Consider the following 22703-nt stretch of genomic DNA (forward strand, 5'->3'; position numbering starts at 1 on the left):
ATAGACTGTGTAAATGAATAGGATGCTGATATGAAAGAATTACTGACAGTGGCATAGCGTATACAGCTCCATTTATAAAGCACCCATGAGGGAATGCTTGCTATAGACACAGAGCCACAACCAGAAAGACTCATTAATCACATTGATTTGGTCATGGCAAAACTACTGCCGCAACACTCAATATATGACAATCAGTTCTATCACGATGTGTGGCACCAGGCCAGCAATACCATTCAATAGATGTGCACATTTTTTTGGTGACTGCTTGGAGCAGTTTCCTCTTGTGTAAATGAATTAGTCTGATCGTGAGCTGTAAGTAGATTTGGTTTGATGTGATTTTATGTGGCCGCAGTCCAAAAATTAATGGTAAAAAAAAATGTGGCAGTTACAAATTGAATATGCTAATAGTTACCAAAAAGCCTCAGATAAGTGATTTATTACTGTACATTATACACTGCATGACCAAAAAACAAACAAAAAAACAAATCACTGCTTATATTTAAATAGGCAAATACGTAAGAGTTTGTGATTGTATCATTATTGCAGTGAGTATTATGTTTCTAGCATGTTATATGTTTGGCAAAAGTTCTTCTATCCCTAATTGATGAAGTGTTTAGCTTTTCATTTCTTAAACAGCCATGTAGGAAGACACATCGTGGCCAAATTCCAGGATGACAATGTCAAGATTCATCAGGCTCAAATTGTGAAAGAATGGATGGGAGGGAGCATGAAGAATAGTCCAGACCTTAAAGTCATGAAAGTCTTTCGGATGTGCTGGAGGAGACTTTACAGAGTGCTGGACTCTTGCATTGTCAATACAAGATCTTGACCTAAAATTGATGCACCTCTTGATAGAAATAAATGTGTTGAGGTTATTTCCATTAGGGTTAGAAGAACTGTTGCCAAACATATAACATGAAACATAATCACTGCAATAATGATCCAATAATCGACTTTTAAGCATCACTTACTGTCACTTACATGAGATCACAGTAATAGCAAACACAAGCTGTCCCAATCAATTTAATTCAATTGGACGAAATCAAGTCCCAAATCAAGTTTTTTCTTCTAGTTTTAGAAGCCATTTTACTCGGATATAGATCACAACAGAAACAGAAGAAAAGACTATTGCAACTTCCGTTTTCATGTCGACTTTAACAAAGCATCTGGTTTGGATAGTTTTGACTTTGAGTCTTTTTGAATCAACACATCTTGATTTTTCTTTTTTCCCACTCTTCCTTGCAAAACAGCTCCAGATCAATCAAATTATTGGGGGAATTTATTCTAGACAATTCATTATTATTTTGTATTATTTTTGGTTGTTTGTTATAGATTTTATTCAGGTCTGGGCTCTTACTCTGCAATTCCAAAATGATGTTCTTGTTCTTTTTCTTGTTCTTTTAAAAGCAGTTTCTTTATTTACTTGCATGGCTTAAAAAAAGAAAATCCTACTGTCACAAGTGAGAATGTGATGTCAATATGGAACTGATAAAAAGCAATAGAAATCAGACGTTCTGTATTTCAGTTTACTTGCGAGAGCATGTGCTAAAGCTTATGGTGACGATCAGTGGAAACATGAGCGAGCGACAGTCCCTGTACACCCTGACACAGGCACATACTGCTCACAATGAGAGCATGAGTTTTGAGCGTGACTGATCACTCGGTTGGCACACAATCCACTTTTACCCATCTGTGGGACGCACTCCCACACTACTTGCTGCATGTGCTGCCAAATAACTTCCACATGGCAAATCCTGACTTTCTTCAGCTTATCTGAAGCACATCTCACATTGTAATGAACTATAATTATGCTCAGAGCCAAAAAGTATTTAAAAGTATATATACATACACTATCATTTAAAAGTATATCTTATGCTTATTAAAGTTATTTATTATTTGATCAAAAATACAGTAAACATAACAGTATGTGTGAAAGTGTAAGGCCCTGTTTACACCTGGTATTAAGATGTGTTTTGGTCGATTGGATCACAAGTAGACGAGGGAGACACAATACCCATTTACATCTGGTAATTAATTACCAGTCGCTTTTGTCCACTTTCAACCACTTCTTCGAGGTGGGTAAATGAATGGGTTGAAAATAGTAGTGCTGCTTAATATATTTGGTGGAAACAAGATTTTCAGGATTTTTTCTGTGTATAGAAAGTTCTAAAGAACAGCAGTTATTATAAATAGACGATACAGAAATAGACAGACGGTATCTGTCAAGTTGGACGCTCGCTGGAGGATTTTGTGGAGGTGTTTCTCTGATATAGCCATCTTTTTTCTTGGAGGAGGTAACTGTTATAATGGACTGTTTTCGAAGTGAATTGGACTACGACATCAGCTGAATGATGCTCTTTTTGTGCTCCCTGTCACACCATAGAGGCCGTCTCTGGACTCTTTGTGCTCACTGTTATGGCTATGGAGAACTCTCCGTGGCTCCTAAATGCTCTGTTAAAATCACAGAGGTCAGACCTGAACTCTCTAGGCTATGTGACTCGGCCCCGCCATGGTCTACAGCTCCGCCGACCCTGCCTTGGTGGTCTTCTGCTCTGCCTTTGTGGTCCCCTGCTCCGTCGGCTCCACCTTGATGGTCCCCTGCTCTGTCGGCTCCACCTTGGTGGTCCCCTGCTCTGTCGACTCCGCCTTGGTGGTCCCCTGCTCCATCGGCTCCACCTTGGTGGTCCCCTGCTCTGTCAGCTCCGCCTTAGTGGTCCCTTGCTCTGTCAGCTCCGCCTTAGTGGTCCCTTGCTCTGTCGGCTCCGCCTTGATTGTCCCCTCTCTCTCGTGCTCTGCTTTACTGGTCCCCTGCTCCATCGACTCCGCCTTAGTGGTCCCCTGCTCTGCCGGCTCCATAACCGTAACCTCACGGCTTGTCAGCGTGCTGTGATGTTCCCGTCCCATCCTCAGATCTGATAGTGACTCTGATGTAATGAGCCGCTAGAAAATGGCTAAGGATAAACATGTTTGTTTGCTCAGGGCTTCAGTCTGTTTGACTGAGCCCCACTTAGCGAGCTTCATTTCCCCCCTCTCTTCCTCATTTCACTGGCTGCGCGGCTGACTGGCTGTAATGGTGAACGACAGTGTCCTCGGCGAGTGCTCAGGCCATTCATCTTCATAGAGGAGAGAGAGACTTCATCTGCTCGACAGCACCGGCAGCAGCTGCCCCGGCCGCATTAAAATAGGTGTCAACAGAACAGCTTGTAATTGACTAATGCTGTTTCAATCTGATCCCTGCTATCTGCCTGACCACCCGCACGAAAACACTGTTTTCCTGCCCTCAAAGGGTGGGAAGTGGGATACACATCATTCCTATGATCAATAAATAGATCGTGATTTATTACGTTGTGTTACTGCCATGTGTGCAAATAAACCTACCTGTTTGAGTTTTACCTCAGATCTGGTCATTGCCCCCAAGCCCGAGTGTGACAGAAGGTCAGACCAAACAAGATGAGCATAGCAGGGTTTTACAATCACTCCCCCGAAGATTGTCTCCTCTACCTTCAACAAGATGGCAGTCACCTTGAAGACTATGGCTGTGTTTAAATAATGCATAAATATTGAGATCAAAAGTCAAATATTTATATCATCCTACAACCGAAGTAACAAGTGTGAAGTGAAGAATCAGGTATTGACATATTGGCTTTCATGTGAAATGTGTACTGTATGTGATGTGAGATCTGCCGTTAGCGTGAGTGTCAGCTGCAGGTCTGATTGTAAAAATAGCCTGATCTCCTCCATCCCCACGGGAGGCTTCCAGCACTGCAAACATCACGCCATAATCCATCCGGGGGCTCCCATGTGGCCCAGTGTAATCATGAGACACATCAAGTGAACCCTAGACTAGGTACCTGGATATTTTGAACACACTCAAGACCATGACATGATGGGGTTTTGTTATATTTCTAACATATCCTATCCTGATAAATTATGCTGAAGTATGGGAACACTTTAGTAAAGTAACACTTTACAACAAGGTTCCATTTGTTAACATTAATTAATTGCATTAGTTAACATGAACGAACAATACTTCTAAAGAATTTATTATCTTTGTTCATGTTAATTTCATTTGGGAGGCACTTTATTTTAAGGGTCCATAATTATGCTGTAGTTAAGTATTAACATTGACCTGAACTAACATGACAAGCCTGCAGTCTTACATCATATGATATATTTCTCTGGACAGTTGGGGACAAACCAACATTTTTATAATAGATATTCCTTTATTTTGCATAAATAAAATGATTAATTTTATTAGTAAAAATGTCCCCTAAAATATGTACTTTATTGGTTGTTACTCTACATTCTGGACAATTTCTGGGCTACATACTCAGTATATTAGGCCTCATTTCGGTATTGATGAAATGAAATCTCTGTGACATATATGCTCTGACCTGATAATTATCCCGAACAATTAATTGCGTTTGTCAGTGAAATACTCACCCCCTCAAAACCCAAATACAGGGTCATCAGCTGCGGCCTGATGCTGCAATTAAAGAAGACGGGCTATTTCTGCCTAATGATGTTTGTCAGATGGGCAGAGGATGTGTCTTTGTTAAAGTGTAGCCTCCAGTCGTGTCTGTGTAGCAGTGCTTACTTTAATTGGGTGTATAGAGAATGAATCTGACTATGATTTAACTGGGAGATGATTTGAAGATTAAATACATGTGGCTGGAAATTCACTTTCTTTTTTAAGCTCATGTCATCAGGTGACATTGAGGCAGAATTTTAATTAAGCCAGAACTCAAAAGTTGGTCTTTAAGGAATATTCTTGGTTATCGCATGCAGTCGATTATCACAGACAATTATTTTGACTCTTCACTTTTTCTTAAAGAGGTCTTGACATTAATCAAATTTTCTTAGATCTTTTGACATATAAGAAGTCATTGTACTACAAATATAAAAAGAGCATTTGTTGAAACTAAGCTGCTGAAACGACTCATTTTCCACTTCCTCCATATTGTGGAGACATTCATAACACAGGGCATTTGCTGAAAATTACTTGACTTGACTTGACTTGGTAGATATACAACGACAATCTGGCACAGGACTGCAAACACAAGGAGAATAAATAGGGAGCCAACAAGGCAGGTAACGAGGGAATACAAGGTGGAGCAAGTGAACCAATAATCAGGTAACAAGATGGCGGGGCTAGACAATCGACAGGAGAGCACATGGCACAAGGAAACACAGATGACAAGCCGTGTGCTCAAACAAACCGAGACATGAACACCCAGCTAATGAGTACATTCATAAGCCGCGTGTTCACACAAAACATGACAACATGAAAGCACACAGCCAGTGACACAAGCTGCATGCTACACAGCACAAGACAAAACATAACATGAAAGCATGTGGCCGATGTAAACACGGCCAGAGCATACTCAAAACCGCACGCTCACACAACAAGAAATAGCGGGCACGAGAACAAACGAATGCACATTCCATACACTCGCGACATAATACAAACACTCAGAGGGGCCCTATTTTAACGATCTGAAACGCAAGTATCAAACGCAAAACGCAAGTAACTTTGTGGGCGGATCTCGGCAAATCTAAAATGGGTTGGTCTGAAGTAGCTACATTACTCATAGGTGTGGTTTGGGCATAATGTGAAATAAATCAATCAGAGCGTCATCTCACATTCCCTTTAAGAGCAGGCGTGCTTGTTCCATGGCGGTTTGCTATTATAACGGCAGATTTGCCAGGCGCACGCCAGGAGCGGTTCACAGCGAGGAGACCGACGTTCTCGTCAGGGCCGTAAGAGACAGAGAAGTGACATTGTATGGGAATGGGAGAAACCCACCCAAATTAGCTTCGGTTAAACAGGCGTATAATAATTTGGGTAAATGTGTAAGCTAGATTTATGCCTATTTTTTACATCTTCATGGACACCACAATGATTTCCCTCGTGTGGAATATTTTTCCTTGTGATTATGTATGGTTTGCAAAAATGGCAACTGCTGCATCTGTGTGAGATGAGAGAAGCAAAGTGTATGCGCGTTGTGCACACGCTACATTATGGCCAAGCATGCGCCCTTAAAATAGCATCTGAATGACGCGCCACTGACTTTAGACTAGGTTTTTCCTGGTCTGTGGCGGAATTGTTTTCTGAAACTGCAAAATAGCACCAGGGAACGTTTGCGCCGGAACACGCCTCCTCTTTTCGCTGAACCGCCCCCGGGGAGCGCAAGTTCATTCCCTAATTTACCGACGTGCGTCTGTCGAGGGAAAAGTCCGCTGTGCGTCGGGTGCAAAATAGGAATGATACATGCGTCGGTGTACAAAGTCAATTGTGCTGGGTGCAGAATAGGGCCCAGAGCATGAATGTTCGAATCCCGACACAGAACCAAAACAAAGCTAGACGTGAGTGCCAAACGTGAAACAAGGAACGCCAACAAGAGAGCGCACGGCTTGAGCACGCTCAAAAACGCACACTCACACAAAAACAAGACAATGCAGAAGCGTCAGGGCTCTGTCACAAAACCAAGAAATAAACTAGACTGAAGTGACAGAACCCTGACACTGTCGGCCCACTATTATATATATATATATATATATATTATACTATTCTTTGAGAAATTATAAAGGTGCACTTTATTCCCAAATGTGCACTTCAATCAATTAGAAATTTAGTTGCACATCGGTTTGTTGGTTGACATACACTTGTTAATGCTAATGTAGAGGAATTTTGAGAGCTAATGTAGAGAACTTTAGCTTCCTACCTCCAGAGTTTCCAACACACTCTGTAAGCAGTAGACCAATTACATCAGACTGGGCCATTTGACAAATCAGAGCAGAACAGGCTCGCAGAAAGGAGGGATTTAGAGAGGCTGAATCTTTGGATTTAATCGGTTTAGTATTGTTTTAGAGTCTTTGAGAAATTAGGTGATGTACAATGTATATTATGAGAACATTAAAGTGTTTTTTTTTACCTTTGATGCATGTAAACCTGTTGTAGGAGACCTCCAAAACAAAATTAGGAACCTTTAAAATGGCGTAATAGGGGCACTTTCGTAATGGGCTGATCAAGATGTTTTGAAAGCACCACAAGGATAAAGTGTTTACATTTTTCATTGGAATCAACCAACAAATGGCTTACATAGAGTTGTCTCTGCAGATTAAGCTATAGTAGAAAATATTGAAAATAATACACACTTCTACACCACAGAGACTTGATGAGCACATACTGCGCTGACTGGGGAAGCTGTAGAAAGACACCCGGAGGTCTATTTCCTGCAGTGATGCACCTTTTGTTTATAATATCAACCTGGAAACTGCTAGACATCAGCATATGGAGCAGATGGATGTTTTGTTTTTTTAATTCTCACCCTCAGCTGGTGTAAAACCCACCTGAGGACTCACATTAGCTCCAGCACAGCTTAATAGCTGGTCTGAGGCCAGATCTCAGGGCACATCGTCTCTCAGTACGGTCAGCGTTTGACCCCACAGGCTGGCCAACCGCTCTCCGTCCCAGTGCACGTGTCTGCTTTACTCTGTTCCTGGATCTGTCGGCCCGCAGACGCAGGAGTGATGGGCTGCGTGCTGTGTGCTGCTGTTCTATGTTTAGCAGCACTTTCAAAGGCCCTCCTGCTGTTTTAGACCGTCACAAAAATAGATCTACACCACAGCGTTATTGTTTCTCTACTCCCAGGCCAATTTTAGGTAGAGCTGTTTGCTTATGCTGGCATGTTCTCCAAATTATGCCTGTGAGAGAGCATAATAATGCTCAAACAAACAATGTAAAGCTAATTAAAGTACGGTGACTGTGAGGGGGACATGTTCGGTTCACTTAGTTTTGTCGTGGCCACAACATATTAAGTCGTGGGAACGTGATAATACTTTGTATAGTATAAAATCGTATAATAAAGCGATGTAAAGTCGTGGTAAAGATCATATGTTGAGGGAACGATATATTTTTCTCGTGGCCACGACTTCATATTTTGAGAGAACGACATCTATTTCTCGTGTCCACGAGTTATGCTGAGGGTGCCACACCGGTCAATACTGTACCCATATACGGCAGTCGGAGATGGAGATGACTGATGAAATAACATTTTACTTTGAATTAGGAATGTCATATAAAGATACAGTGCGGTCTCTGTCATTAAGACATGGGTAGGTAAGTGAAAGACACTTGAAGTGCATTCTTAAAGGCCTCATTATGCTTCTGCGTCAACTCCACGGCGTAGCTACGTCGTCACTCCTACGGCGTCGTGGCTGTTTTATGGTTCTGCGTCGGGTTGCATTGCATCGCGGTGCATTTCACCGCCAGAACGCTAGGTGGGGTGTGGTTCGCGAATCTCTTTGCTAGTTTGTTTTGGTTCCGTGCGCTGGTTCCGCGCGAGCGAAAGAGAGAGAGTGTTGTTGCCCGTCTATGGTTGTTGCAGCTGGAGCTAATCGACGTTGAACAACAAATGTAAATAAACTTTTTTTCAAAACAACCATTGATCTATTAATGTGCAATGAGTAAAAAAGCACGCCAAGAACAAAGGGCAAAGGTTTAAGTATACAATAAAAAAAAAAAAATAAGAGTAATAGGTACAAGAAACACACAATATAAAACTGAAACACAATATAAGTTAACCGTAATATAAAACATTATCTAAGAAAATGAACTATTTACAAAAGTGCACTGAATCACGAGGATGCAAATGTTCAGTCTTGCTCTCTGCTCTCATACACCAATCGAAGCCCTTGCGGTCTGCGTCGCCTCGACGCGTAGTTACAATTTTTTGGAGGTGCACGTCGAGCTACGGCGGAGGGGTTGGAGAGGGGTTCGCGGCGACGCAGAGGGGTCTGCGGGGGTACGCCGTCGATTCGACGCAGAAGCATAAAACAGGCTTAAGTTGAATGGGCTTTTTCGTCTGAAATTTGCTGGCTTGGATGAAATTCTTGGGTCACGAATAAAATCCCGTTTAAAGCAATAAACAAAAACAAATTTTGAGAAACATATAACAAAGTAAATTATGACCGGGGTAAAAGGAGGAACCCGTATCGTGTGTGAAGATTCGGTTACCACATATTCTAAAACTGGTAGCCACAAGAAACGGATGTCGTTCCCTCAACATACGATCTCGTGCCCACGACTTAAGATCACGTTCCCACAAGTTTATATGCACGACAAAACTAAGTGAACCGAACATGTCCCCTCCCGGTCACCGTATTAAAGCATTCTGCAATGGGGGTAATAAATGGAGGCATAGATAATGAAACTTAGTCCATTTTCACTCTAGACGTCAGAGTTCGGGTTCAGTTCAGGAACAATAGTTTTTTCAGTTCCTTTCAGAACACAGGACACAAATACAGTTTATACTCAGAACATACCAAAAATGAATAAAAATTACAACATTTTCAAAATGGTAATTATTGCATTAATATAGACTTTAACTGAAGTGCAGTCACACTATGGGCCCTATTTTAACGATCTGAAACGCAAGTGTCAAAGCGCAAAGCGCAAGTAACTTTGTGGGCGGGTCTTGGGCGCTGTTGCTATTTTCCCAGCGGGATAAATGACTCTTGCGCCTGGCGCAAATCTAAAAGGGGTTGGTCTGAAGTAGCTTCATTATTCATAGGTGTGGTTTGGGCGTAACGTGAAATAAACCAATCAGAGCGACATCTCACATTCCCTTTAAGAGCAGGCGCGCTTGTTCTATAGCGGATTCCTATTATAACGGCGGATTTGCCAGGCGCACGCCAGGAGCGGTTCACAGCCGAGGAGACCGACGCTCTCGTCAGGGACGTTGGGGATGGAGAAACACACCCATATTAACTTCGGTTAAACAGGCGTATGATAATTTGGGTAAATGTGTAAGCTAGATGTATGCTTTTATAATAAAATGTCTATCTATCTATCTATCTATCTGACTTTAAACTGTTTTTTTTTCGGTCAGTGGCGCAATTGTTTTCTAAACCTGCAAAATAGCATGAGGGAACGTTTGCGCCGGAACACGCCTCCTCTTTGCGCTGAACCGCCCCGGGGAGCGCAAGTGTATTTCTTAGTTAACCGACGTGCTTCTGTGGAGGGAAAAGTCCGCTTTGCGCGGGTGCAAAATAGGAATGATACATGCGTCGGTGTACAAAGTCAATTGCGCTGGGTGCAAGATAGGGCCCTATAACTCTATTATACAGCTTCAAATGTGGCTCCTCGTGTCAGACAGCAACTATCCATTTTAATAATATTAGTTTTACTGTTATTAGTCTTTTTGTGCTATATAATGTCAGATTTATTCATTTATTTTGATTGTTCTTTTCACTTTCATCATTGAAGTTCCAAATAAAAGGAAAAAATAATCAAATGAATTTAAATACCTTATATTTATAAAATGTTCAATTAACTGGACCATCAGATTCTCAACACTTTGGTCACGTATACCTTGTCAGTTCACCTTTTAGTGTTTAATCCCGTTCTGTACACACACAGTTCAGTAATTTACGGGAGTGACAACCGCATTCGGTAACACTTTAGAAAATTGTTCCATCATTAATAATTAACTGCACAGGAACAAATGAGTAAAGCACTACTATTAACTAATAAGATACTCTGATTAAATAATTAGTATGTAATAGCGCTCAGTTGAATGTGGTAGTCCAGTAACTCAATTTTTTATATATCTCTTGGAGGAATAATAAGAACTATTATTCATATTCATATTCATATTATTCATGTTCATAATTAATGTGAGTAATGCATAATGTGTAATTAATTCTAGAGTGAAGATCATGGTAGCCCACTAGTATTGACTCAATTATTACCAAATCGGAATGACTAATTATTTGGAACAGTATTCTAAAGTGAACAGCATGATAACTCCCTAATATTGACTGAAGTCATTGTAAGCTTTTGAGGTTTTTGTAAGGGTTTGGTAATGACTCAAGCGTTACTGCATAAAATAATTCTAAATGATAATCCGTGGCATCCCTAGCTGGTCACAAAGGTAACTTTAGAACCCACTGACTACAAACCGTACCAAAGATGATTGTTGATTGTTGTTTCATTTGCGACAGTTTGCACATCTGCTTGCTGAAGAGATACTCAGCACATTTGTGGCAATGCGTGTTGCAGTGCTGTCATATCTGGCTATAACTTGTCACATTGCCTAAAACATGCTATGACATGTTTTTTTATTTTCTTTAAGTGGTTTGAGTGATCGGATTTAAATCCATCTTTAAAGCGTTTCGGAAAGCATTTAACACTTGGTCTTTGCACAAACTAATAGCTAACCGAGAATACGCATGAAGTGACCAGGTGTAAACAGGCCCTAAGTGTCTAAAAACATGTAATTCAGTCAGCACTTAAGTATGCTACAGTGTACTTCTTTTATCTTTGGGATTTGTTCTGATTTTTAAATACATTTTTCATATCAACTGATATAATTTAATTCATCTCACAGCGGGTTAGTTTGGCTCAGGCTTAGAACTCATTACTGAATAATGTGCCTTTCATGAATGGGAAATATACTTCCAGAACGCAGGCTGCTTTTGTGTCATCTGAAAGGCAAAAACAAAATGTTTGCTATGACATCGACAGTGCCACAGCCAACAGATTAACAAAGTATCTCTACAACAGTGACCCACAGCTTGTAGTGGTGGAATTGATCTAATTTGTCAAGCCATAAATCTCAGTGACCCCAGACGTCCACCTGTTTCTCTCATGCTCACCCTGTCTCTCTCATTGTCTCTCAGTCTTTTTGTGAATGTCAAAGGCACAGTTGTGGCAGCTGTCAGTCAGTGAGTGTGTGTCTGTGTGACAGGATAATTGGCCCATGACACTGCTCACACTCAGAGCTAGAGGTTTTTAATAGCGGGCATCGCACTGTCGTGCCAGGAGGTCAATTTGCATACAGCATGTCCCAGCAAACACCTCAACCAAGACACCACCTCCACTGATGTTCATCCTCTTTTATCTGTCCTATGATCCCGCAGCATTATAAACAAATTCAGACGCATATCAGCTTGTCTTTTTACACAGCAGAGGCTATTTACATTAACTCCACCCACCATTGTCTGAGTGAGCCAGAAAAAAAATATGAAAGAATTCTTGCTGATAACAAGAGCAGTGGTATGGAGAGTAAGGCAGGTGGCGTTAGATTTTGAAGCGACTGATCCAAGTTTGAATCCGCCTTTTTCCGAACTCATTCTTTTGTCTTTTCCCATCACATATCAGCTCGGACAGTGGAAATGAATTGCTTAATGGGCATTTAATAATGGGAATTAAGTGTTTAACTGGTTGGGTTAGAGGTGGAACAAGTAATTACCCAATAAGGCACCATCCATTTATGAAATGAATAGATATAATCATAAATACTGAATATGTTGTCATTATTGCAGACTGTTTTATAATATTCTACAATACACTAAGGTGCAAATAGTATTTGCCCCTATATTTCAATGGTCTACTTTAGACAATCTACTAACTATAAGTAACTTTGCAACTACATGTCAACTAACTCTCATTAGAGTAGTAGTAGACTGTTAGGTTAGGGTTTGGGTTAGTAAAATAAGTTGACATAGTTGCAAAGTTACTTATAGTCAGTTGAATGTCTGTTGTGGAGCATCACAAGCAGATATTAAGCAGACAGTCTACTAATACTCTAATGAGAGTTAGTTGAAATGTAGATACGTCTAATTAGTAGAATGTCTAAAACGGACCGTCAAAATAAAGTGTTGCCAAATACACTTGTAAGATTTGAAGTGCAGCACATTCAATTCAATTAAGCACACAGGTTCCAAACCTGTCTTTTGTGGAACATAATAGGTGAATTTTGAGTTGACTTATGCAATATTTAGACTAGCTTCTAGTCTGGTGCGTCTAGGGGTGTGCACGAATATTCGATCTGTAATTATTATTCGAAAAATAAAATACTATTCGAACTTACTACGTTGCTTTGCTGGCCGTAAATGTAGTGAATCCATGATAAATCCCAAGCGCTAACTTATAATGAAATGCACTGGGTGGTGCTGTGGAGCGTGTTAACAAGTTGTTTGTATTTGATTAGATAATGTTGTCATCTGCCTCGCAAAGTTTAAAATTAATTGAAAATTATCTTACAAAATGGAATTACTTTTGATCAAATGAATGAATGAGTTATAATATCATCACCAATTCGAATGCGGTATTTTTGAAAAATGCCCATCCCTAGGTGCGTCATCATGGAAGCATCCATTGGTTGTTCAGGAAAAAGATGGATACTTTCTTCAGTTGTGTGCATACGGACATCAGTGGAGACAGAGTTCCTTTATCTAAACCAATCCCTGCATCCCTAGTCTTAGTCAATCAAACGTTCTTTCTAACTTTCTCTCTCTGATTAAAAGTGAACAGCGTGAAGGTGTGTAGAGCCACTGGAATCATCCTGTGTACTCCCAGCGGCTCAGATCTGCCAGTGTCTGTGTCGGCGATGTGTCTGTCTGGCTTTAATTAGGATAGAGTGTTCCCAGCTGAAGCTCTCACCTGCTCAATACCCGCCGTCAGCTTGTGCTCTATCAGAAGACCCTGTCCCTTCCTCTCAGCATGGGCCAGAGTCTGTTTCTCTCATTTCAGGCAGAAGCTGTTATCAGTTGTGTGATTCCTGAAGCTTTTATTGCAGGAATTGACTGAAAGCTCAAGGGGTCAGTGCCCGGAGTACACAATGAATAATATTGGGAGTGTTGCTATCTCTTTACTGCAAGTCAATATACGCTTGATCTCGGCTTGGCTAAGGATGAAAGTGGCAGTTCACAATGTTATGGCTAAATGGAGAATGAATGTAAACTAAAATAAAAATATATAGAGTCATAAAAAACATATTCAGATTAGTGGTTAATAATTGTGTGTTATTTTGAGTCGCCCAATATGTAATATTTGGTTTGAGTTGATTGAAACTTGTATATTTAATGTATCATGAAGGAATTTATGCAAAATGCCTCATAAAACACCTTATAATTAGTATTGTGTCCTCATACATATTTGCAACTGCATTTATATTGGATTGTGATACTTACCACTTCAGGTTATTATGTAATATAGCCTACTTTAGTGCAAGACCTGTAACCATGAATATGTTCATGCATTAATGTGTATTAAAATCACATTAATCTCTGTTACTTTAAACGATCCTTGTATCTTTGTAAAGCCGCTTTGGAACAATCTACATTGTTAAAAGCGCTATATAAATGAAGATGACTTGACTTGATTTGAGTCAAGTCAAGGCATTATGGATACCTTTAAAATGCATTGTATTTGCTTTATACAAAATATGTTTATATTAAAAATAAGCAAAATACAGTTTTGTTTTGTTTGTTTTTTTAAGAAAAAAACTTCTTAAACTTACCTTGCTTTATGCCCAGTATACATTGTATGATTTTGGGCTTCCCCATTCCCAAGATGACCAATCATGGCGATTTCTGTGTTTGTAGCTCCTAAACGGTGATCCAACGTCTTTCAGAGGTTCAAAGACAGCCGTTTTCATGGTCTTTTGACCAAAGATAGCCTGTGATAATTTTCTGACAGTGTCAAACATTTAGCATTATCATCTCACAGTGTGTTTGCTGCTACGACCTACATCTACTGACTAGCAAATAAAAATGCGACATGAAATAGCAAATCGCGATATGGCGCTTAAACTTAAAACAACTTACCTCAAGCTCCATTTGCAAAATTGGCATGCCAAGTTGGCCTCTTTTCCCTATCCATGACCGCATCCATATTCTCCTCTTTCGCTTCCTCCTTTTTTTTTCAGCGCACATAAAAACCACAATTGCCAAGGTGCAATTCATCTTGCTCTATTTGTTTACCACTAGTGCATGCTGATGATTTTTTATTCTTCTAAACTAACTTGCGTTGTAGCCTACGATTCAGTAGGTATCATCATCATACAGTCTACATAAATGTCGTACCCAAGTTTATTAGATACATGTCATACAGTGTGATTTGTAAGGATCTTATAGAATTGCCGAAATCGTACAGTATGTAGCAGGCATTAGAAGGAAATACTGATTAGTAAACTTTTCGTCATAATGGTATTGACTTGTATAGTCCCTGCATTCAAAGAGTAAACGTAGCGTGAGTGAGTTATTTTCGGTTTCCAGTGAAGGACCCAGCACGTTATAGGCAGTGGCTGAAGGCTGAATATGGAGAGAACGCCCGCAATTGAAAATTTAAAAAAACCTCAGTGTTTGTAGTCAACATTTTAAACAGTGTTGCATTGTGGTCTATCCAGTGGAGTTTTGCTGACAAATAAACGGAAATCTTTCTGTCATGGTAACACAGAGAAAGTCAATTTCAGTTCTGACATTAACAATGCAAAGTGGGTTAAAAATCTATGAAGTTACACTTTTAATTGATCAAAAGTGACAGTAAAGACATTTATAATGTTAAAAAAGATTTTGGTAACACTTTATAGGGTCAATTCTCACAATCAACTAGTTGTTTATTAGCATGCATATTACTAGGATATTGGCTGTTTATTAATACTTAAAAAGCACATATTAGTGCAGTGCCTTATTCTGCATTACCATATTCTACGTCCCTACATCCCCAATACCTATACTTAACAACTAACTTACTAACTATTAATTAGGAGTTTATTGATGCAAATGTTTTAGTTAATAGTGAGAATTGGACCATAATCTAAAGTGTGACCAAGATTTCTATTTCAAATAAGGGCTGTTCTTTTTGATAATAATATTAATAATAAGAAGAAATGTTTCTTTATCACCAAATCAGGGTATTATAATTGTTTCTGAAGAATCATGTGACATTGAAGACTGGATTAATGATGCTGAAAATATAAAAAAAAATGTATCACAGGAATAAATTAATTCATGTAGAGTAAGTATACCTTTATAGTTTTTTTCTATGATCAAGCGTTGATAAGAGATTGCAGGTTCACAGAAAGCCAAAAATAGAATATGAGATCGTGGGCCAAATAACTCTCACTGTGCATCCACATACTGTAAACAGATAACCTCTTTCTGTTTACTGTGTACTCAGTGTACTCAGGGTCAAACACTCTTTTATGCTAGAGTGTGCCAACCAACACAAATTTAAGTGTTACTGCCAATGCAGCCGCTTTAAAACATGCTGCTGAAAATGACTTAAAATTTATATATTTATAGTTAGACTGTGAGCCCTTAATGCACTCTGACCTTTCTCCAGTGGCTATCTGTCTTCAAACCCTGATCATATAGAAGCATGAAAGACAGAAATGGAGCCCTCTTCTCTCTAAAGATGGATTTGTGTAAGTGTTCTACCGTTCTGTGCTTCATTAAGGCTGATGTCGCTGCTGTTCTACTCCAATATGAAGGCTTTGGTCCTTCATAGCTTGTCAAGTGTGTGCTGGAGTGGATCGGTATTGAGCAGGGGTCAACATGTCTGCTTTGGGCCCTGTACTGCAGTCATGAAACACTCATGGCTGCTACAGACTGTGCAATTTCGGCAATCCTATAAGATCATTACAAATCACACTGTACGACATGCATGTAGACTGTACGATGATGACACCTATTAAATCGTAGGCTACAACGCAAGTTAGTATAGAAGAATAAAACATCATCAGCATGCACTAGTGGTAAACAAATAGAGCAAGATAAATCGCACTTTGGCACTTTATGTGCACTGGAAAAAGAGGAGTAAGCGAAAGAGAAGAAAATGAACGCAGTCATGGCTAGGGAAAAGAGGCCAACTTGACATGCCAGTTGTGCAGATGGAATTTGAGGTAAGTAGTTTTAGGTTTTAGGGTCATGTCGCGTTGATCAATACACCAATTCATGCTGCTTTTTGATTGGCTAGTCAGTAGACGTAGGTCGTAGCAGCAAACACACTGTGAGATGATCATGTTAAATTTCGGACACTTATTTTTGCAGCCTATCTTTGGTCACAAGACTGTAACAGACTGCCGTCTTTGAACCTCTCTCACTGAACGACGTAGAACCACCGTTTAGAAGCCACGACCGCAGAAATCGCCACAATTGGTCTTCTTTCATCTGGAACAAACTCAAAATCGTACAATGTGTACGAAATTGTGAGGGCATCAGCCTGAAATACTGAGGAGATACTAAATTCATTTTCTTTTTGAATTCAGCAAATGAGCTTTTCTTTAATTCAGATACTATGTCTTGACACATGCAAGGAGATCTGTGCCAAAACTGTCCCCGTTTGAATATTATATATCAGAGGACGCAGGATATTATATATCAAACTTGCATTGCTCACATATTGAACCTGCTGAAAGCAGAAACAAAGCTTGCAGCTCTAGAGTCGGCAGCCCAGCCTCCCTTGTGGCTCTTTGCTATTAGTAGAAAGTTAGTCTTTTGTCTTTATTGACAAAGAAGAAACTGTGAAGATCCTATTATTAAGCAATAAAGTACAAGCTACATAGGCTCTTTTTTTGTTCTCATTTCAAAATCCAATCTGCTTTGCTGTGTACTGCCTTCAGAAGTAGCTACAATACACCATCTGAAAAAAAAAACTTTTCCAATTTAGAATGCTCTACTTACAGTAGGAAGCAACTCTGTGCAGCACACAAGCTGAACAAGAGACAATTGATTCCAATAGTATTGTGACAAGGACTCAGGCTGAGTGGGATACATATGCGGTTTATTGATAAACAGCAAGTTCACAATACAGGCAGGTGTGGGTCTTATCACCAGTGTAAACAACAGTGTCAGAGGCAGCACGATAATCGAGGTCATAACCGGGCAAAGGATCAGGGCAGGCAGCAAACAAACCAAGTAACAGTCCAGGCAACCGATAGGGTCACAGGCAGGCAACAAGAAATCTTCACTGGCGTTTGTAACAAGTATTCGATGTTAGCATGATGCTAAGCTAATGCCGCAACATACAATAGTACATTATTGTGTATTATTGCTACTTGTCTGTATTGAATGAAATTGATTTTTATTTATTTTTTGGACTGGAGAGCACATGTGCTTTAAAATGCTGCCCATCTAGACAGATAATTAGGTTTTGAAACAGCCATATTCAAAGCCCAGTAACACTTTATTTGTCCACTTTAGACATTCTACTAACTATAAGTAACTTTGCAACTACTGTACATGCCAACTACCAATCATTAGAGTATTAGTAGAATGTCTGTTTAAAATCTGGAAACACTTTATATTGATGGTCTCCGAACATCTGACATTTTACTGACTATAAAGTAACTTTGCAAGTACAACTTATTCTACTAATCCTAACCCTATCCTAACGGTCAACTGAGAGTTAGTTTAAAATCATGCCACCTTTTATACATTTCTTCGAAAATATCTTTTTATTCCCCAGTATTTTTTTTATTATACTTGTCCTTTGAAAAACCACCAAACAAAAGACTTATAATGCAAAGCTTTTTTTCATCCCCAAAGAACCATTTAGACAACTCAAGAAATCTATTCAGAGATGGTTCTTTATTAAAAAAAAAAAATCTAATATATATTCTTGCACAAACATCCATGCATAAGTATATGGAATTTTACAATGCTCTTTTTTCCAGTTATATTACCTTGTGTACAGTACAGTTTTGATATTTCCATCTTCTCTCTGTTTTCCACAGTGTTTGCCCATCCCAGGTCATGGATTTGTGCTGGACAAGTATAAATGTCACTGCAAAAACGGCTTTTATCATCCAAGCAGAGTTGCAGTCAATGGCTTTAAAAGTAAGTACTATGATAAAATGTTATGGGTCAATAAATGGGTTGAATAAAAACATGCGCTTTCAGAAAATCTTCATTACATTTCATGTAGTAGATGTGTGTTTTTTTTTTGTTTTTTTTTATAATATAATATATGCTCATGGACAGAATACTAAATGTGTTATTGTTCATATGCTTAGTCTACACATAGGCCTATTTGTCAAATATACAGTGGGATGTAGAATTCTGCTTATAAAAAATGCTTCTATTTTGCATTTTTGTAATTGAATTCATGTTTATATATTAGCACTTATATTAGCACTTTGTTTTAAAAAGTATGACTATCAGAGTGTTTAGTATTTCATGTTTAATGACTTCTTTATTCAATGCCATATCTTTCCTTCATTTAAAATGATTCAAAACGTTCCGTTTTCTTTCAGGTTTAAATTAGATTTCAAATCCCACTTTTTCAGTGGGGACCCACTGTGCAGTTAGATGCAATGTCTTACATAAATATTGTATTCACCCTCTCAGACATGCACACAAAGGATTTTTTGAGCACTTAGCATACCTGACTTCCCTCTCATCTTATTGGAGCACTATGACCACACCCCTTATGTTTAATTAATTAGCTCTCTGAACAAAAACCTCTGTCACTCTAAAGTTCTCCCACAATGAGCACTCCAAAAATTGGCATACACAAACTCACAAACACACTCATGTGTAAAAGAGACTGGCAGAAAGAGAAACATCTGATCAGCACTATGCTGGCAATAGCAGGCCCTCAGCAGGGGCCCCAGCACATGGCACTCTTTTACACCTCACTGAACACAACAATGTATAATGCTTCAAAATGTGCTTTAATTTTTAATGTTTCATTCTCCCATGTAGTTTATATAGTTTCTGTCTATGTGAGACCACTCAAATTGGCCTAAAACACTGAATAGTTGTGCCATGAATTTGAGGTTTTGGTAAAAGTCATAAAGTTTCATCTGCTTTAAGAACAGATTGTAAAGCTATATTCCTTCCAAACTGTGCAGAGAGAGGTAGAGAGGCAGACAGACATCAGGTCCTCCATCTGTGATGGCTACTCTCTGGCTCTCCTTCAATGATCTCCGATAAGTGTGTTCCTGGGAGAAGTCGGCTGTGTTCTGTGTATTTCTCTTTTATCTGCTCTACTGAGGAGTTTTCTGATTAAGTAATGGTAATGTCTCATGTCTGGCCGTCATAATCCTGGTTTATGTTAAGAATACGGTGGTGCGTGCATACAGTCTCATGTCATCCGTTAGATTTTTATTCTATATATTATAGTACGGTTACCCTAAAGCAATGGTTCTCAAAATTAAAGTTAAAGGTTCAATTAAAAGGTTAAATAAACAGGTAAAAGGTTTAAAGGGTCCATGACCAAAAAAGTTTGAGAACCACTGCCCTAAAGAAATAGCAAATACCGAATGAAATGTCAATCCAGGAAGAGCTGTGAAGCTTTTGGGTTGTTGATGCACTCGATCTACTCCATCTCCAGCTGAATCTGATCTGGATGTAGTCTTTAGCAAAAACGTTTTTTTTTATAAAACCTACCCACATTTAGGTGTTGATAAAAAAGAAATGCAAGAAGCTTGAATAAAAGTTGTATACATTTTTTTTCAATGCAGAGGGTCTGTTCTTTTGATATACTGCATGTTCAGATATTCATACAACAAAATAATTGGGGCCATGAAACTTTAGCGGAAAAATGCTAGCGGTGTCACGTTTTGAGTTTGATTTTTAATCTGTTTCTCTGTTCTGTTCAGGTTTGACTTTCCTTGGTAATCTTCTAGGGGCTGTTTACAGGACAAAAACGGAAGACTTTTTATGCGTTTTGGCCGCTCATTTACACGACAACAGTGTTTTGGGTGCCTGAAAACGCAAACTTTTGAAAACAGGTTTCATAGTGCAAGTTTTGGAAATGGTCTCTGTGCAAACAACAAAAACGCGAACCCGTGAAAACGATGATGTCATGCACATGTGTATAACGTGTTCAATCTATAGTGTTTCAGAATACAGTGTTTTAGTCGTTTTCACGGATCCGTGTGAATGGTGATCTTTTTGACAATGGTGTCGTCTGTACGCGGAAAACTCAAAGGAAAAACGTTTTAAGCATATCGTTGTCATGTAAACATACCCCTAGGGCCCTATTTTAATGATCTGAAACGCAAGTAACTTTGTGGGTGGGTCTTGGGCGCTATTGCTATTATACCGGCAGGATAAATGACTCTTGCGCCCGACGCGAATCTAAAAGGGGTTGGTCTGAAGTAGCTTCATTATTATTTGGTGTGGTTTGGGCGTAACGTGAAATAAACCAATCAGAGCATCATCTCACATTCCCTTTAAGAGCAGGCGCGCTTGTTCTATAGCGGATTCCTATTATAACGGCGGATTTGCCAGGCGCACGCCAGGAGCGTTCACAGCCGAGGAGACCGACGTTCTCGTCAGGGCCGTAAAACACCGAGAAGTGACATTGGGGATGGAGAAACACACCCAAATTAAACTTCGGTTAAACAGGCGTATGATAATTTAAGCTAGATGTATGCTTTTATAATAAACTGTCTATCTATCTATCTATCTATCTATCTATCTATCTATCTATCTATCTATCTATCTATCTATCTATCTATCTATCTATCTATCTATCGTAATAATGTATGATTTGCAAAAATGAAAACTGCTGCTTCTGTGTAGATGAGAGAATCGAAGTATAGGCACGTTGTGCACACGCTACATTGATTATGGCCAAGCATGCGCCCTTAAAATAGCATATAATAACATGCGCAACGCGCCACTGACTTTAAACTAGTTTTTTTCGGTCATTGGCGCAATTGTTTTCTAAACCTGCAAAATAGCATGAGGGAACGTTTGCGCCGGAACACGCCTCCTCTTTGCGCTGGACCGGCCCGGGGAGCGCAAGTGTATTTCTTAGTTAACCGACGTGCGTCTGTCGAGGGAAAAGTCCGCTTTGCGCGGGTGCAAAATAGGAATGATACATGCGTCGGTGTACAAAGTCAATTGCGCTGGGTGCAAGATAGGGCCCCTAGTCTGTTAGTTACTTCAGTTCTCCTCCTTTCTCTCCATGTTTGTTTCTATGGTCACTAATTGATTAGGTTCTTCAGTTCAGGTGTGTTGTGGTAATTATCTAGTTAGTTTCTACCTCTGTTTTGCTGTGTATATAAGCCCTCAGTTTGAGTTTGTCTTTGTTCTGGTATTAGGTGGTGTGTAGTGTTTTTTCCCTACAAATTCCTGTATTTTTGTTGGTGTATTAAAATAAACTTTCTTTGGATTGTAATTCCTGCAAGTGTCTGAACTACACAGTGTGACAGGTGGTGACTGGCAACTTTTTTCAAAAACCCTGGCAGGGAAAGAGTTCATTTCTGCTAACACTTTATTTTGATGGTCCCACAACAGACCTTCTATTGAATATAAGTAACTTTGCAACTGCATGTCAATTTATTCTACTAACCCTTGAGGGTGTGGGTGCAAAATGGTCCTGAATTTTTAGCACAATCTGTTTTTGACCTCTGTTTTAAAATAAACTCAGGGGGAAAAAATAAAGAATGATGTTTGACATCCCATTTAAAGTTGTCTCTCCACATTAAACTAATTGCAGGGGTGTCCAGTCCTGCTCCTGGAGGGCCACTGTCTTGAAGAGTTTAAGTACAACCCTAATTAAGCACTCCAGCTCCCAAGTGTTCAGGATTACTAGAAATTTCCATACTGGTAGGCTGGCGATCAACAGGACCTTGACCTTCCAGGAGCAGGATTTGTAACATATAGAAAATATTTCTCACTTCACCTTTAAAATCTTGCAATATGGGTAATCACAGACAGCCATAAATCAGCAAAAGTGACATTTGTTATTATTTTTATATTTTTTCTTGTGATACCATGGCTTATGGTTAGATTTTAAGAAAAATCCAAGCTATTAAAGAGCATGATGTTGTTATCATGAAAAGATGTGATATGTGTAACTGAGGCAGAAACAACTGGCGCATCAAAGTAAAGGCCCAGATGGTGTGTACACACCCATCCACCCTGGCTAGCGCATGAAACAGTGTGAATTGCCT

General features: G+C 39.5%; 1 protein-coding gene across 2 annotated transcripts in view; it reads left to right on the plus strand.

The window, feature by feature from the left end:
• The window catches only part of gpr158a (G protein-coupled receptor 158a), a 90550-nt gene that overhangs the window by 23607 nt on the left and 44240 nt on the right, over positions 1 to 22703 (plus strand). For both annotated transcript variants that reach the window (XM_084398656.1, XM_084398655.1), the window contains exon 3: positions 18528 to 18630. In XM_084398656.1, coding sequence (XP_084254782.1) covers positions 18528 to 18630 — 103 coding nt within the window. The remainder of the gene's footprint in view (positions 1 to 18527; positions 18631 to 22703) is intronic.

The sequence above is a fragment of the Rutilus rutilus genome (genome assembly GCF_951802725.1).
Source record: "Rutilus rutilus genome assembly, chromosome: 24".
NCBI classification, from domain to species: domain Eukaryota; kingdom Metazoa; phylum Chordata; class Actinopteri; order Cypriniformes; family Leuciscidae; genus Rutilus; species Rutilus rutilus.